The sequence below is a fragment of the Pungitius pungitius genome, chromosome 8 (genome assembly GCF_949316345.1).
Source record: "Pungitius pungitius chromosome 8, fPunPun2.1, whole genome shotgun sequence".
NCBI classification, from domain to species: domain Eukaryota; kingdom Metazoa; phylum Chordata; class Actinopteri; order Perciformes; family Gasterosteidae; genus Pungitius; species Pungitius pungitius.
In genome coordinates this window covers 15,700,939-15,714,687 of record NC_084907.1, presented here as the reverse complement: position 1 = coordinate 15,714,687, position 13,749 = coordinate 15,700,939, and the positions used below count along the sequence as shown (strand labels likewise).

At 39.9% G+C, this 13,749-nt stretch overlaps 2 protein-coding genes across 2 annotated transcripts; both read left to right on the top strand.

Moving 5' to 3' along the window:
- The first annotated feature begins 540 nt into the window (after positions 1–540).
- On the top strand, positions 541–5,299 carry fmoda (fibromodulin a). Its single transcript, XM_037448522.2, has 6 exons — positions 541–679; positions 1,287–1,676; positions 2,464–2,586; positions 2,693–2,833; positions 2,913–3,180; positions 3,670–5,299. The coding sequence occupies exons 2-6, from the start codon at positions 1,299–1,301 to the stop codon at positions 3,819–3,821; spliced, it is 1,062 nt and encodes a 353-aa protein (XP_037304419.1). The 5' UTR covers positions 541–679; positions 1,287–1,298; the 3' UTR covers positions 3,822–5,299.
- A 2,922-nt stretch (positions 5,300–8,221) lies between these two features.
- slc6a14 (solute carrier family 6 member 14) lies at positions 8,222–13,669 on the top strand. Its single transcript, XM_037448335.2, has 15 exons — positions 8,222–8,403; positions 8,907–9,051; positions 9,142–9,273; positions 9,732–9,893; positions 10,123–10,237; positions 10,328–10,460; positions 10,999–11,139; positions 11,234–11,369; positions 11,451–11,543; positions 11,636–11,761; positions 11,848–11,966; positions 12,123–12,222; positions 12,312–12,421; positions 12,606–12,773; positions 12,905–13,669. Exons 1-15 carry the CDS (start codon positions 8,338–8,340, stop codon positions 13,058–13,060), a joined length of 1,902 nt encoding a protein of 633 aa, XP_037304232.1. The 5' UTR covers positions 8,222–8,337; the 3' UTR covers positions 13,061–13,669.
- Positions 13,670–13,749: the final 80 nt, after the last annotated feature.

Here is a 13,749-nt window from a genome sequence, read left to right as displayed (position 1 = left end):
CAGACTTTCACACATGTTTTCATTCAACCCTTAAAAAGATGTACTGTTGTTGGAGAAGAATGAAGAAAGTTATATCCAACCCGGCAACAAAACTTAGTCTCTGGCACGTGGATGTTTGGCAAGTGGTGTGATGAGGGTTTGCATGTATTATTTTAGTTTCTTATTAATGTTTGAAAGCAAAACATTATTTTCTTTGCATTGTATTATTGTGATCGTAGTAGTTTTGTATTGTGTACTATATCACTGCAAATGTTTCAATCCCCTTTAACTATGACACAACTCTACACACACACACACACACACACACACACACACACTCACACACACACACACACAGGGTTTGTCAACAACGACAGACAGGGTTGCAAAGGTAAAAATTGTTAAATATTAAATAAATAGATGGGTTCAGCTGAAAGAGACAGAATGCCCGCCTTTGTGGAAAAGGAGGTTGCAGAGTGGGGTGTGTGGGATGTGTGGGACTATAACTGAGCAAACAAAACGGGGTGCAGACTGGTAGGATGGGGAGGGGTGGTGGAAGGAACCAGTAAAGGAACAGAGAGAGGGGAGGAGAGGGGGGCAGAACATAAAGTGGAGCAGGCACGGGAGGAACGTTTTTGTGTTTGCCCTGAGCCCACTGTGGTAGAGAGAGGGGACGAGGAGGGTGATTCTCTGTGGCCAGGTAGGTGTGTGCGTTTGTATTCCTCACATGCATGTGTCTGCCTGGCTCTGTGCTTGTTGTCTATGAAACCTTTGAGGGGAAAATAAACATGTAATGACAGTTATATTTTTGTTGGAGCTGTTCTATTCCTCCGTAAACTCCAGGGTAATTATTGGATATTTTCCAACACCTTTGGGGCAGCAGCGAGTAACCATTAACAAAGCTGGCAGTCATGGCTAGTTCTTTTTTTTTAATGGTTCCTCAATGAATTCCCTGAGGATTAAGACGTTCAAGAATGTACCTCGCTGCAGACAGTTAGATTTCCAGGACAAGTCAGAACACTAAACAGAACCTGTGGCTGTTGTTTTCTCTAAAGTTTTGATTTTAAAAAGTGTATTTTTCTGAATTGTTGTTGTCCTCTATTCGTGAAAATTCACCTCAAGCCCATTTTCTAGTAAAGAAAAACTTTCCCCACGTGCACAAAGAGTTGACACAAGCCAAATGTGTCTGTTTATTCTGACCTGTATATGATTTAAAATGTCAATACAGTCAATACAACCCAATTAACAAAGTGTGAAAGAATTTACCTCTATTTTGAATTGTGTTTGTTTGTCTTTGTCTGTGTTAGATTAGAGAGAACATGTGTGTGTCTGTGACCGTGCGGGTGGGGCTTGTCTTCCTCGGGTCCGCCCTGCTGCCGCTCTCCTGCTCCCAAGGACAGGACCCGTTCGCCTGGCTGCACGGCCCTCAGGGCCTGCGCTACGGCTCCCTGCAGCCAGACACGGCGGGAGGGGAGTGCCCGGATGAGTGTGACTGCCCCCCTTCCTTCCCAGTCGCCATGTACTGTGACGGGCGGGGCCTGACAGCCATGCCAAGCATCCCCTCCCGCATGAAATACTTGTACCTCCAAAACAATGCCATCAATGCTGTGCCCGACTCGGCTCTGGTAAATGCAACCAATCTGGTGTGGCTCATGATGCACTACAACCAGCTGACATCCGACGCCATCGGCGAGAAGGTAAACATCTGGTCTCAGTCACAACCAGCCACACATGTGAGGTCAGAGCAAGAAACCTTGATGCGCCTCTAAATGGATGTCAGATGGCTGGCAGGTGGTTAATTAAGTGAAATATGTTTTTTTAAATGTGAGATTATATTGCTGCATGAGTGATAACATCTGGTGGGCTTTTTCTGCTTTTGGTCCAATGGAAATTAGTTTTTCTCTGATCAGCACACATTTGTTTGGGGCAAATCAAAACAAATGTGTGAATTTATCTGCCGTTTAGGGGCCAGGGCTCAACTTTAAGGGGTGTTTTTTGCTAAAACAAATGTTAATATTGGTTGCATCAGTGATTTTTTAAAATATTGTTGTTAGAGTCAGAACTCAAACCAGACAATGATGCACAATGCATGTGCGTTGGTGCATTTATCAGTATCTGTTTTTAAGATAATTGGGAAGTTTTTTGACTGTCGCCTGAAAGGTTCGACGAACATCATCAACCACGTAAACATCTCAAACAAATGTGAAAACTTATAAAGAATCAGATCAAGGTAAGTGATCTAGCATCTAATCCCTTAGTTCAATGTACACATCTATCAGAACTGTGGCGCCAAAAAGTGCAACTACACCTTTTATCCAGCCTGGCAACCTTGTTTGTGAGCTAGTGTTGAGCCCTGAGTGCCCTCCAAAAATGGATCAACAAAAGTAATGTCCACAAATACTGCTCCTGACTGCTGACTTTTTAATGCTAATGAGCTATTGTGTGAAGGCTAGTGAGTTGTTCATTCTCAAAATCATTTTGTAGGCATTTCTACAGTTGAAAGGACTGGAGCGTTTGTATCTGCAACACAACAATTTGACTGCCTTTCCTCCAAACCTCCCTCGCACCCTGCAAGACCTAAGAATCAACAACAACAAGATTGAAAAGGTAAGCTTTTGCATAGTTTGATATCCATGGATCTCTGTGCTCTTTTTGATGGTTTGGACATACATCATAGACTTTAGACCTCAGAATGATTTTTACTGTTGCCCAGGTAACGCTTGCAGATCTGGAGGGAATGGATAATCTCACTATCCTGTATCTCCATGACAACGCTGTCACAGACACGGGGACTTCACTGAAAGCACTCAAATCCCTCACACTGTTGGAGATCAGTGGCAACAAGTTGACAAAGGTAATTGTGTGTATTTTCATGTTTGCAAATGTCCCATGAAGTTAATCTGCAATCCTTTCAAAAATATTTTCTTTTCCAGGTCCCAGAGGCCTTCCCCGAACATCTGCATCAACTCTACATGGAGTCCAACTCCATTGATTCTCTACCAGATGGATTCCTGGGGCAGTTCACTCAGCTGCAGTACGTCAGGATGGCTCACAATCAGCTGACAGACAAGGGTATTCCTGCCAACGCCTTCAATGTGACTGGGCTGATAGAGCTGGACCTGAGCTTCAATAAACTGGAGAGAATCCCTCCAGTGAGCACCAAACTACAGCATCTCTACCTGCAAGCCAACCAGATCAAAGGTAAAGTGCATACAGATGCAGTATTAAGCATTTTTGTAGTCTCCACACGCCTTTATAGGCAAAAACATTAAAAAAAGGTATTTACAAAAGTTAGTTAAGGGCCTCAAGACATTTCTTAATCAGCCTCTTTCAATGAGAAATCTGCACTGCAGAGCTCGGCATAAATGTTTTGGCATGTGCTCCTCACACTGCTTTGTGGGCCAGGCTCTGTTGGAAAACACTTACGTGCACCAATAAAGATTTTTTTAAAGCTGTAAATAAAAACCAGAACAGTTGTGTTTTTAATGATGCTTCCAGGCCACAATCGATCAAATCTGATCAAACAGCACAGTCCTTATGAAGCAGATTCACCAATGATTTTTTACCAAAACTTGAAAAACAGTTTGATTAAATAGTCAGGATATTTATGGCAAATGAATATGTTGTGAAGGTGCTGAGATGTTTGATGTTGAGAGTAAATTCTCACCACCTACCCTTCTGCCCCATTAGAGTTCACTCTGGGTAGTTTCTGCAGCGTTGTGGACGTGACAAACTTCTCTGAGCTCCAGACGCTTCGACTTGATGGGAACCAGATCGGTCTTGAGGACATCCCTACAGATTCAAGCCTGTGCTTGCGCCTGACTTCAAGCATTGAAGTCTAGCTGTCACTCTGCTCACAACACAGCTATCTACTAACATATTTAGCCAATAACAACAGCAGGTGGCAGCAATTCTTTCCGATTCACATCACAGTAAAAAGCAAAAGTTTTTACATGTGGTTTTTTACATGACTATGATTTTAATTGAAGAAGCTGGATAGCAGATATTTTACATCTCACACCGCAGATATTTTTATAAAACAAACACGTTAAACTTGAAATGAGTTTGTCCGGACAAATGGTCAATCTTGTTTTACTTGATTATAGATAGAACTGAAAAAGTAATTTTCATTTTGTCCCCAGAGGCTTATGTTTTTGAGCACTTGATCTCATTTTGAAAAAATCAAATTTGACTGCAGCACGATTTAAATTAATCACGCAGTGAGTGATTCATCACGATTATAAGTATGTTTTAAGTAATCACTTTAGAAAGCGTGTATTTTTAGACAATGTTTTAGACAATGTTGCAACAGTGGTGGTCCTTTGCAGACTCTGTGCCGTGCAATGTAGATTTATTACTGTATTATAAGTATTGTATTATAATAAACTGTACTGTGTAGTATATTACATCTTAAGATGGAAGTAGTCTAGCAGCTAGCTTAGCTTAGCCTAGTGGTGCGTAAAGTGGTCCATTTACCGCTCACCTCCTTCTGTTTGACAAGTGGAGTAATTCCTGTGCACAGTTCTCCGCTGCATGTCATGCCGGAGTTTGTTTTACTTCCAATGCAAAAAGCTCAGCACCATCTTGCTCTCTTTTTGTTTCTGGGGTTAACTTTGTTTTGCAACTGCGTTCAAATATTTCATTTCGACCACATTAATCGCATAGATTAACGTGTTTGAAAGCCCTCATTAATAGCAAATAGCAAATAGTGTCATTTATTTTGGTGATATAGGAGTTCAATATTATTATTTTTTTTAAGATTCAGTTTTAAGATGCTAATGTTATACATAGGTGAATGAGCCCTTTGGCAAAAAAAATACCATGCATAAGCCAAATATTAAAGGAGCCACAACAACAATAGTTTTTTTTCTATTAAAAATTATATATTTTGATTTGAGGTTCAATGATCTTTTTAATCAGTGTTTTAAGCTGTTTCATCTCTCTTTCTACAAAGCATGCCTTGTAAATCATTAGCTTACAATATCTTCCTGACTTCTCTCACGACCATTTCCAGAAATGATACCTTCTTGTAATAGGTACATTGTCTAATTTTTATTGACAAAAATGCTAAAAAGTGTTTTTAAAGGATCCTCTTGTTTCAAATAAAAATAAACTTTCTTCAGGAACATAGAATGATACCTCTGTATCATGTGAAATATATACCTATTCTATACAATGGGCTTTGGGTAAATTAATTAGGATTCTTGAGTTACTGTATGATTTACATAGATGTTTATAACAAATGTTTTAATCCTACAAGCCTTTTCAGGATAAATAAAAGCTGTGATTAAAAAAAAAACGCACACCGTACCTTTTGTCTTAATAGTTCATCTGGTATTTGTGAGCACAGTACTTTAGTGTCTTTGTGTGTATGTGTGTGAAGTGGGTTTGATTAAGAGAGTTTATGGAACAAGTCTTAATTTAAGAAGAAGAAACACCGTAATAAAGTTTTTTCAGGACAGAGTGACCGTTCATACTGAACTACTGCAGCTATCTGTTGAATGAAATAAATATCTACACACAGTTAAATACACGCAGGCCGTTGTTATCTTAAAATGTTAATCTGATAGGCACATGAGTTTTATACAATGAAACCTTATAATACATGAATATGCCTACATTATGAGAATTGTCTACAGATTTTCTGCTCAACACGTATGGTGACCTTCTGGTCCAATTCAAAGTGGTTTGTGAGGTTGAATGTCAGGAAAGTAATGTTAGACTTTTGGACATTATAGAATATTTAGACCATATCAATAAATTTGATCTTCACTTTCAGCACCAGAGGTGCCAATAAAGACAACTTAAAGATCTGGTGAGAGGCATTGCTAATTTTGTCTATACTAGCATCTGCTGTGCAGTTACATTTGGTTAGAGACGATGGAGCACATTGCGTTTCTTATTAAAGAACTCCACACAGAAACTGAGAAAAGAAACCACAGCATAAATTCTCACTGTCATGACTTGAACTGCTCGTAGCTCAACTCCTCCAGCTGAGCCACGAGGCGACTAAGAACCCACAGCTAATGAGTGACAGAAGTGTGTTGACCAAATGTATTGACCCATAAACTAGTTATCTCAGTTTTTTGTTGTTTTCTTTAAGTTTTCATTTGGAAGTAATATAGTTGTGTGTCTTCCTGCGTGGGAGAGAGAGAGAGAGAGAGGCCTTTTAAACAGAAATGTGTTTGTGTCGTGTAGTCTCAGTAAACTTGCACAATTATACTCATGGAAGGTTAGATGAGTTTAAAATGAGTAAAAAATAAGATCAGATGCAAACCTACTGTGACTAGGACGTTTCTTTAAACCGTTTATTACTACTTCTGCGTCTTTAGGAATGTGGAAGACGGTCAAACAAGGTAGACTCAGACTTAACCATTTCAGTGTTGAGTTAAATGCTCTGAGTATGCACAGACACACGGGAAATCGAGAGCTCAAGCTTTAATTGGCGTATAGGTTGCTGTGAGCAGTCCCTGAAAGTGTATTTATTCCGATCTGATCATAGACATCTGATGTCAGAACTGTCCTGCTCATCATCCTGTACCAGACGGGATAGTCACAGGACACTTGACGTGTATGTACAGTAGTTTTCTTCCAACACTATATTTTGTATTTGTGGCCACATTCCTTTGGAAAATGTAATTAAAGCTGACGTATATTACAGGTTTCCAGTGGTTAGGTGGTGGCCACACGTCACTGACCAGAAACCGCTGCAGACATTTAAAGACCATTAAGCAGCGCGCATTACTCAAAGGTGTCATGAGCAGGAATACATCACCACTCAGTCTGTTCAAAGGCCACAAGGTCAGGTAACATAAAAGGTGAAACTATTTACTACACTTCAAACAAGCCTGTTTTATCTATCTTTGAATACAAAGGACCACAAGAAAATAAATCAGTCAAGCACTTTATCAGAGTGTCCCAGTCAAGCTGGAGTATCAAAGCTATGTTTAAAAGCCAGAATAATGACATCTGAAATAGGTTTTATGAGACTTGATCAACTGTACGTTGGCAAAATAACATAAACGTATCTAAAAATGAAACCATATTTGATGACATATTGAGATTTTAATGGATATTTTAACATTAGGGGTGGCTTGTAATGACAAACCCACAAAATTACGATCCAACTCTACAGCTCCCCTGGTTCAGTCCCATCACTCCCGCAGCTACATCAAGCAGCTATTGTTGTTGTTTTTGCAAAAAGAAAAAATAATGACACCGCCTGAATAAGTTAGTGACAAACATGTGAACATTGTGGAGCATTTAGCTGGTAAAAAGCTTCAGGAGTTCAAAACTTACATTTTCTAGGTGTCAAAAAGCACACAAATTGAAGGGTGAAAACACGGCTCCACGTGGATGCTGATGTTGCTGTTAACGTTGGATGTGTAAGCAAACAACTGTTTTGCTAGTTCACCGCACCTCCATAAGACGGGATTACTGTGATAGGTTTCCAGTTGGTTTTCTGGCCCAAAGAAACTAATATAGCACAATATCATTTCTAGACAAACCATCCAGAAAAAAAATCATGTAACAAAACACAAGTTGCAGAATACACTCATAAACCCGAAAGTAATTTCATTGAACACACATGAGCGCTTTGGCATGTGTGTGACTGTGTGTGTGACTGTGTGTGTGTTTATCTATGACTATTACCATAAGTGTGATCCGTTGATCAATGGGTGAAGCGGGACTTTTTCATGTGATCTGACATGGTTGTGGTCATCGTCAGGTGGTGATTAAGAGACACAGATGTTTATGCTAACAGACCAGTGATTATGTGTAGATGTCACCAACCAAAATGAGATCCATCCATCATCAGTCACAAGGGGCTTTGGGAAGTAGTCTTTAAGATGTGGTTACTGGTGGAGTTCCTGAGCCGAGATTAAGTCAGGAACACACACACACACACACACACACACACACACACCCACACACATACACAGTGTCACAATTTATCAATACAGAGGAAATAACGTTCGTATCACCCTTAACACATTCAGGTGAGATGTGAGAAGTCACCGTCAGTGTATTTTTATAAAATGCTCTATTAGAGTATTATAGGAAATATAAGGGTCGTAAACATTGACATAATAGAGAGCAATACTAACCAGCTCTATATCAGATCAAATCGGTGTAGTTTGGTCAATAATGACAGAAAGAGGATAACTTGATTTATAACGAGCATTAAGCAATGATGCAATGGTGGCAGCGTGAAAAAACAAATGTTGGTGTTGGTGGGAGTGTCCTGGTCAGGTGATTGGTTAGAAAACATGACTCCATGGTCGGTCTTGGGGCTTTAAACCTGAGCAACCTCAGTGATTTGAATTTCTAATACAGAAAACAACCCGATGAAAGGACATGAGGAATTACAGCTGGAACAGTTTCAAGGATTTAATTTCCAGAAATCCTGTTGTCGTCGACCAGGTAAGATTTCAAACCCCTTTGACCAGTATCAAAAAGCAACATTCATTATTTGTAAATTGGCCTGCATTTTTGATAAATATGTTAAATGTAAATATACTGTCGAATACAAAATATGATTTTCACTTAGTTTAGTATTCAATTTAAAAAGATACCATGTTAAGAATATGCCTTTTAATGAGTGATGATGGAAGGTGAACAAGGTGTTCATGCCGAAAAAAAAAAATATAATCTCAACATGACATAAGAGTGGAAATCATTCTAAAATGATTTGAATTTATGACTAATCAAGATGATCAACAGTGAAACTGGGTTTACTATAAGGCTGAGCAACACAGTCCTACAATATCTGTATATTTAAGTAAAATGTTATCATATAAATTTGTATGGCATCCTTCTAGAATTTTGTCTCAGTGCAGATGTTATTCCTATGATTTGATAACACAAAAAGTGAGCCAATTTACAAAGATTATCAGGTTATTTCTCTACAATTTTTCAATGAGTAGGATCCACATGTGGATGTTAGCGATGAGAATACTGATCGTGGGAACTGGGCCAGCAAGACAGAGTATATTCTCTCTACGATCGGCTATGCTGTTGGACTTGGAAATATCTGGAGATTTCCATATCTGGCCTACAAGAATGGAGGCGGTATGTATTTGTTGTCTAATGCGTTGTTGGCTGAAAACTTGTTTTAAAGCATGACTATTGATATTGTTTTTAATCTGTCACTTTGAGCAGGTGCCTTTCTTATTCCCTACTTTGTGATGTTGTTGGTGGCTGGAATTCCTCTTTTCTTCCTGGAAAGTGCCTTTGGGCAGTTTTGCAGCCAAGGTCCAATTAATATATGGAGATCTGTGCCAATCTTGCAAGGTAAGACCAACTTTCAACCTTTATGAAAGATCAAACAGGTGCATCTAAGAACAAAGATGTCAAACGTGAGAGATTTAGTGAGACTTTTGGTTAATCATTCAGTGTGCGACAAAAAATGTGACTTGACTTCAAAAGGACCTTGACCCCTTTAAGGCAAACACATAATCATCCAAAGCCAAGGTAAAACATTACAACTCTAAAACTGTCATTAATCTAGTCGAATTTTGACAGCTGCCCAAAGTTAATATAGCCTCAAGAGGATTAACCAGAAAAGATCAAGATCAAAAGCAAATATAACGCACACCGGTGCTTGAAACTGTTCTTCATTTGACTTTTGTGTTTACTTAATAATGGATGCAAATTGAAATGTGAAGAAATACAAAACTTTTGATGGTACTAAAGAAGGAAAGAAGTACAAAAATAACTTACATTTATAATATCTCTTTCTTCCTCCTCAGGTGTTGGCGTTGCCATGGTTATGGTGACGATGATAGTCTCAATTTATTATAACGTCATCATCGCTTATAGCCTGTACTACATGTTCGCCTCCTTCCAGTCTCCTCTGCCGTGGTCCAGCTGCCTCAGCCAGGCTGACAATAACTGCAGCAACACTCCTATAGGTGCCTTTTCATCTTCAATTTCTTTGTGCTATTTTATTGATCAAATCTGCTGTTTGTTCGAATCTGATGTGACCGAAAAGATTTAAATTTCTGATACAAATGAAAGACCTAAAGCAGCATTACATGGCTCACTACACTACTTCAGTTCAGAGCAAAACAATATAATGATAATCTGGAAAAAGAATACTTGGAAATATTCACTCCTCACAGCCTTTGTCTCCTTTTATAGTCTACTGCAATGCAACTGGTGTTTTAGTGGCCAACTGGACTCAGGAAAACAGCACTTGCCCTTCAGCAAACATGATCGCAGTCCCAGTGCAGAGCCCGAGTGAGCAGTACTGGGAGTAAGGAATCACACACTCGTGCAAACAAAAACCAATACACACGCTTGTCACACTGCTGTGTCTGTACCCTCAGATGTCTCTCCTTCTCAGTCTTGTGGCTCTACAGAGGTCCAGTGGTCTGGATGAAACAGGACCAGTAGTTTGGCACTTGGCTCTGTGTCTGCTGCTGAGCTCCATGATTGTTGCGGCAGCGCTCATCAGAGGCATCAAGTCATCGGGCAAAGTGAGACGGCATCCACCTCATAGCAAGTCCACATCCACAGTTCAACTTAAGCATAACTCAAGCAGCCAAATGGTCCTTGTTTGTTTATCGTTGGCATTTCCTGCAAAACAAAGCAATGAATCCTCTAACTCAGCTACACGCCCACATTAAAAAGACTTGATCTATGCTCAGCTGTCTACACAAAGTACATTGTTCAAATTGCTATCTGAGTTTACTCTGTGAAAGGACCAGTGCCACATTTTGAGATATATTCTTTCTACCTATCTCGTTGAGAGTTAAATAATAACGTCAATATCACTTTTAAGTCTGTATGGTGACATGCAGTCGACCACCCGGCTAGCAGCTCTGTGAGGCTGTAAAGACAAGGCAGTGCTTTGAGCTGAAGGCTGGCAGCGTGCTAATATGTCAGTGGCAAAGAGGAAAAGACACATGTTCAATTTCAACATTCAACTACAATTTACTATGCAAGAAAAATATGCAAGAAAATGTAAATTAATTATTTACTTTTTTTTCAATTTGAACTCTTTCGTCTCTTCAGGTTGTTTATTTCACCGCTACTTTCCCTTACGTGGTGATTCTGATCCTGCTGATCAGGGGTGTGACACTGGAGGGAGCCATAGATGGGATTGAGTTTTACATTGGTTCCCAATCCAATTTGACTAAACTGACAGAAGCACAGGTACAGAAGCAGGGACCCAACTATCCATGTCTATATCCAGCATAGCACAGACATCTAAGTTAATTGATGAAAACCATAAATATGTGTTTTTTAGGTCTGGAAAGATGCGGCAACTCAGACCTTCTACTCTCTTTCGATTGGCTGGGGAGGAGTCATGACACTAGCTTCTTATAACAACTTCCACAACAATGTATTCAAGGACGCATTTGTAGTATCCCTCACTAATGCTGGTAGGAGCACAGCAACTGTAAAAGTATATATTTTTTAAAATATGTTCTATTTTCATCTATTTAGTTTTTTTCATGTTTTAGGTACCAGTGTCCTTGCAGGTTTTGCTATATTTTCAATCTTGGGACACATGGCGCACATTTACAAAATGCCTGTTGGAGAAGTGGTGAAGGAAGGTCAGACAAACACACACCGTGGGCACAATGAACACATATTTTTGAAGACCTTCAGGCAGCCAGTGATGTTCTGTTTCTTTGTCTTTGAGAAGGATTTGGCCTGGCATTCATTGCATATCCAGATGCTCTGTCCAAGCTTCCTATTTCCCCTCTGTGGTCCACTTTGTTCTTCTTCATGCTGTTGACTGTTGGTCTGGATTCCCAGTTTGCAGGAATAGGTGAGATATCCAGTTGTCATTCACACTCAATCACGACCATTGCTGTTGAGATAGAATGCTCAATCCTGAAATCTCCCCATCATTAGAGGTGATCACCACCTGCCTGCTCGATTCCTTCCCTAAAATATTCAAATCCAAAAGAGCTTTGTTGACTATTACAACGTCGTCCATCCTCTACCTACTGGGACTGCCATGCGTCACAAGGGTAAGTCTACCTTAGTGAAACTTAATGGACATTCGGCTTTTCGACATAGGCCCTTGAGTAACTTACGCGACTTGTGTGTGTGTGTGTGTGTGTGTGTGTGTGTGTGTGTGTGTGTGCGTGTGTGTGCGTGCGTGTGTGTGTGTGTTTCCGAGACAGGCAGGAATATACTGGGTGACTCTCATTGACCAGTTTGCTGCTAGCTGGGTGCTGCTATGTTTGGCTCTCTTGGAGATCATTGGTGTCTGTTACATATATGGTAACTATAACACCTGGACACATGTGCACATGAAGGTTAAAGTGCAGCTTTGCACATTCAGGCCTATGTACTCTTCTGATGGATTATAGGAGGGAACCGTTTTATCAAAGACATTGAGATGATGATCGGAAACAAGAGTTTCACTTTCTGGCTGTGGTGGAGAGCATGTTGGTTCTTCATCACTCCCTGTGTCATAGTGGTGAGTACGTCAGGACACAATGCACCCAGTACAAAAGATTGTGATCACTGGCATGCCTGCTTGAATCATCATACATTTGTTTAAGGAATGCCATAAATTTAAGAATTAGTATAGCTTCAAAAGCTTCACAAAGAAATATATTATATAAATGCATTTCATGATATCATCGGGATTGTCTATCTAGGTAATCCTGATCTGGTCTCTGATGACATTTACGCCCCCCTCCTACGGTGGAGTGGCGTTCCCTGACTGGGGTTTGGCTCTGGGCTGGTGCATGGCAGTATTTATGCTCCTCTGGGTACCCATCGTAGCGCTGTATAAGCTAATGAGAGCCGAGGGAAGCCCCTGGAAGGTGCGTATGTGTGTTATGATAACCGACAATAAACGGTGGTTATCTAATGTTGTCTTTTCAAATGTTTTGCATGAGCGTAGCAATTAGCACAGCTTGAGATTGACATTATGCTAATCCTTCACTTTCCACAGCGTCTGAAGTCGTTGTGCTCTCCAGCTGAAGAGTGGCATCCCTATCTGGGCATCCACCGAGGAGAACGCTACTCACAGGAACGCTGCCGCCTGAGGATGAGCCATACAACCAAACCGGAAGTAAATGTCAATATAATCTCCAGCTCCTGGCTATGATGTGTGTTTCTACGTGTTACATTACATTACATGTCATTTAGCTGACGCTTTTATCCAAAGCGACTTACAATAAGTGCATTTCCACATAGAGATACAAACTCAGAAGAACAAGTAACAAGAAAGTACAATTTTCATCAAATAAGCAGTTTCAAAACATGTTATAGAAAAGTGTCGTTATAAGTAGAATTGAAGTGCTACGGTTTGTTAGTGCTACGGTTTGTTAGTGTGTATGCTTTCTTCTGCGTGCATCCGTGTGATATGTGAACACTACGTTGAAGTTATATTAATTGAGTCATGAGGCAGAGAACGACAATCCACGTTTTCGTGCCAGAGCAAACATCCACATCCACAGTTTTTTTAATTATTATGTTTGAGGGGAGAAAAGTGCAATATCCAGCGGCGAAATTTATCAATGTTATCAATAGCACATCTCATTCAATGTATCAACATTAACGCTCTCGAAGCTCTAGAATCAGCCTATTGTTTTTATTTTGTCACTAATCCATTCACTTCTATTCATTCCATTTTCGTTCATGACAAATGTTTGATGTTCTGTAACTAGTGACTCAGGTTTCACTCAGTTTCTTGTCAGTTAACTATGTTTGGTGTACTCCTTGACAGTGATATTTAACAATAAACAGTTGTTTCTATCTCAGACTTTAAATGACATATAGATCAGATATTTCTGA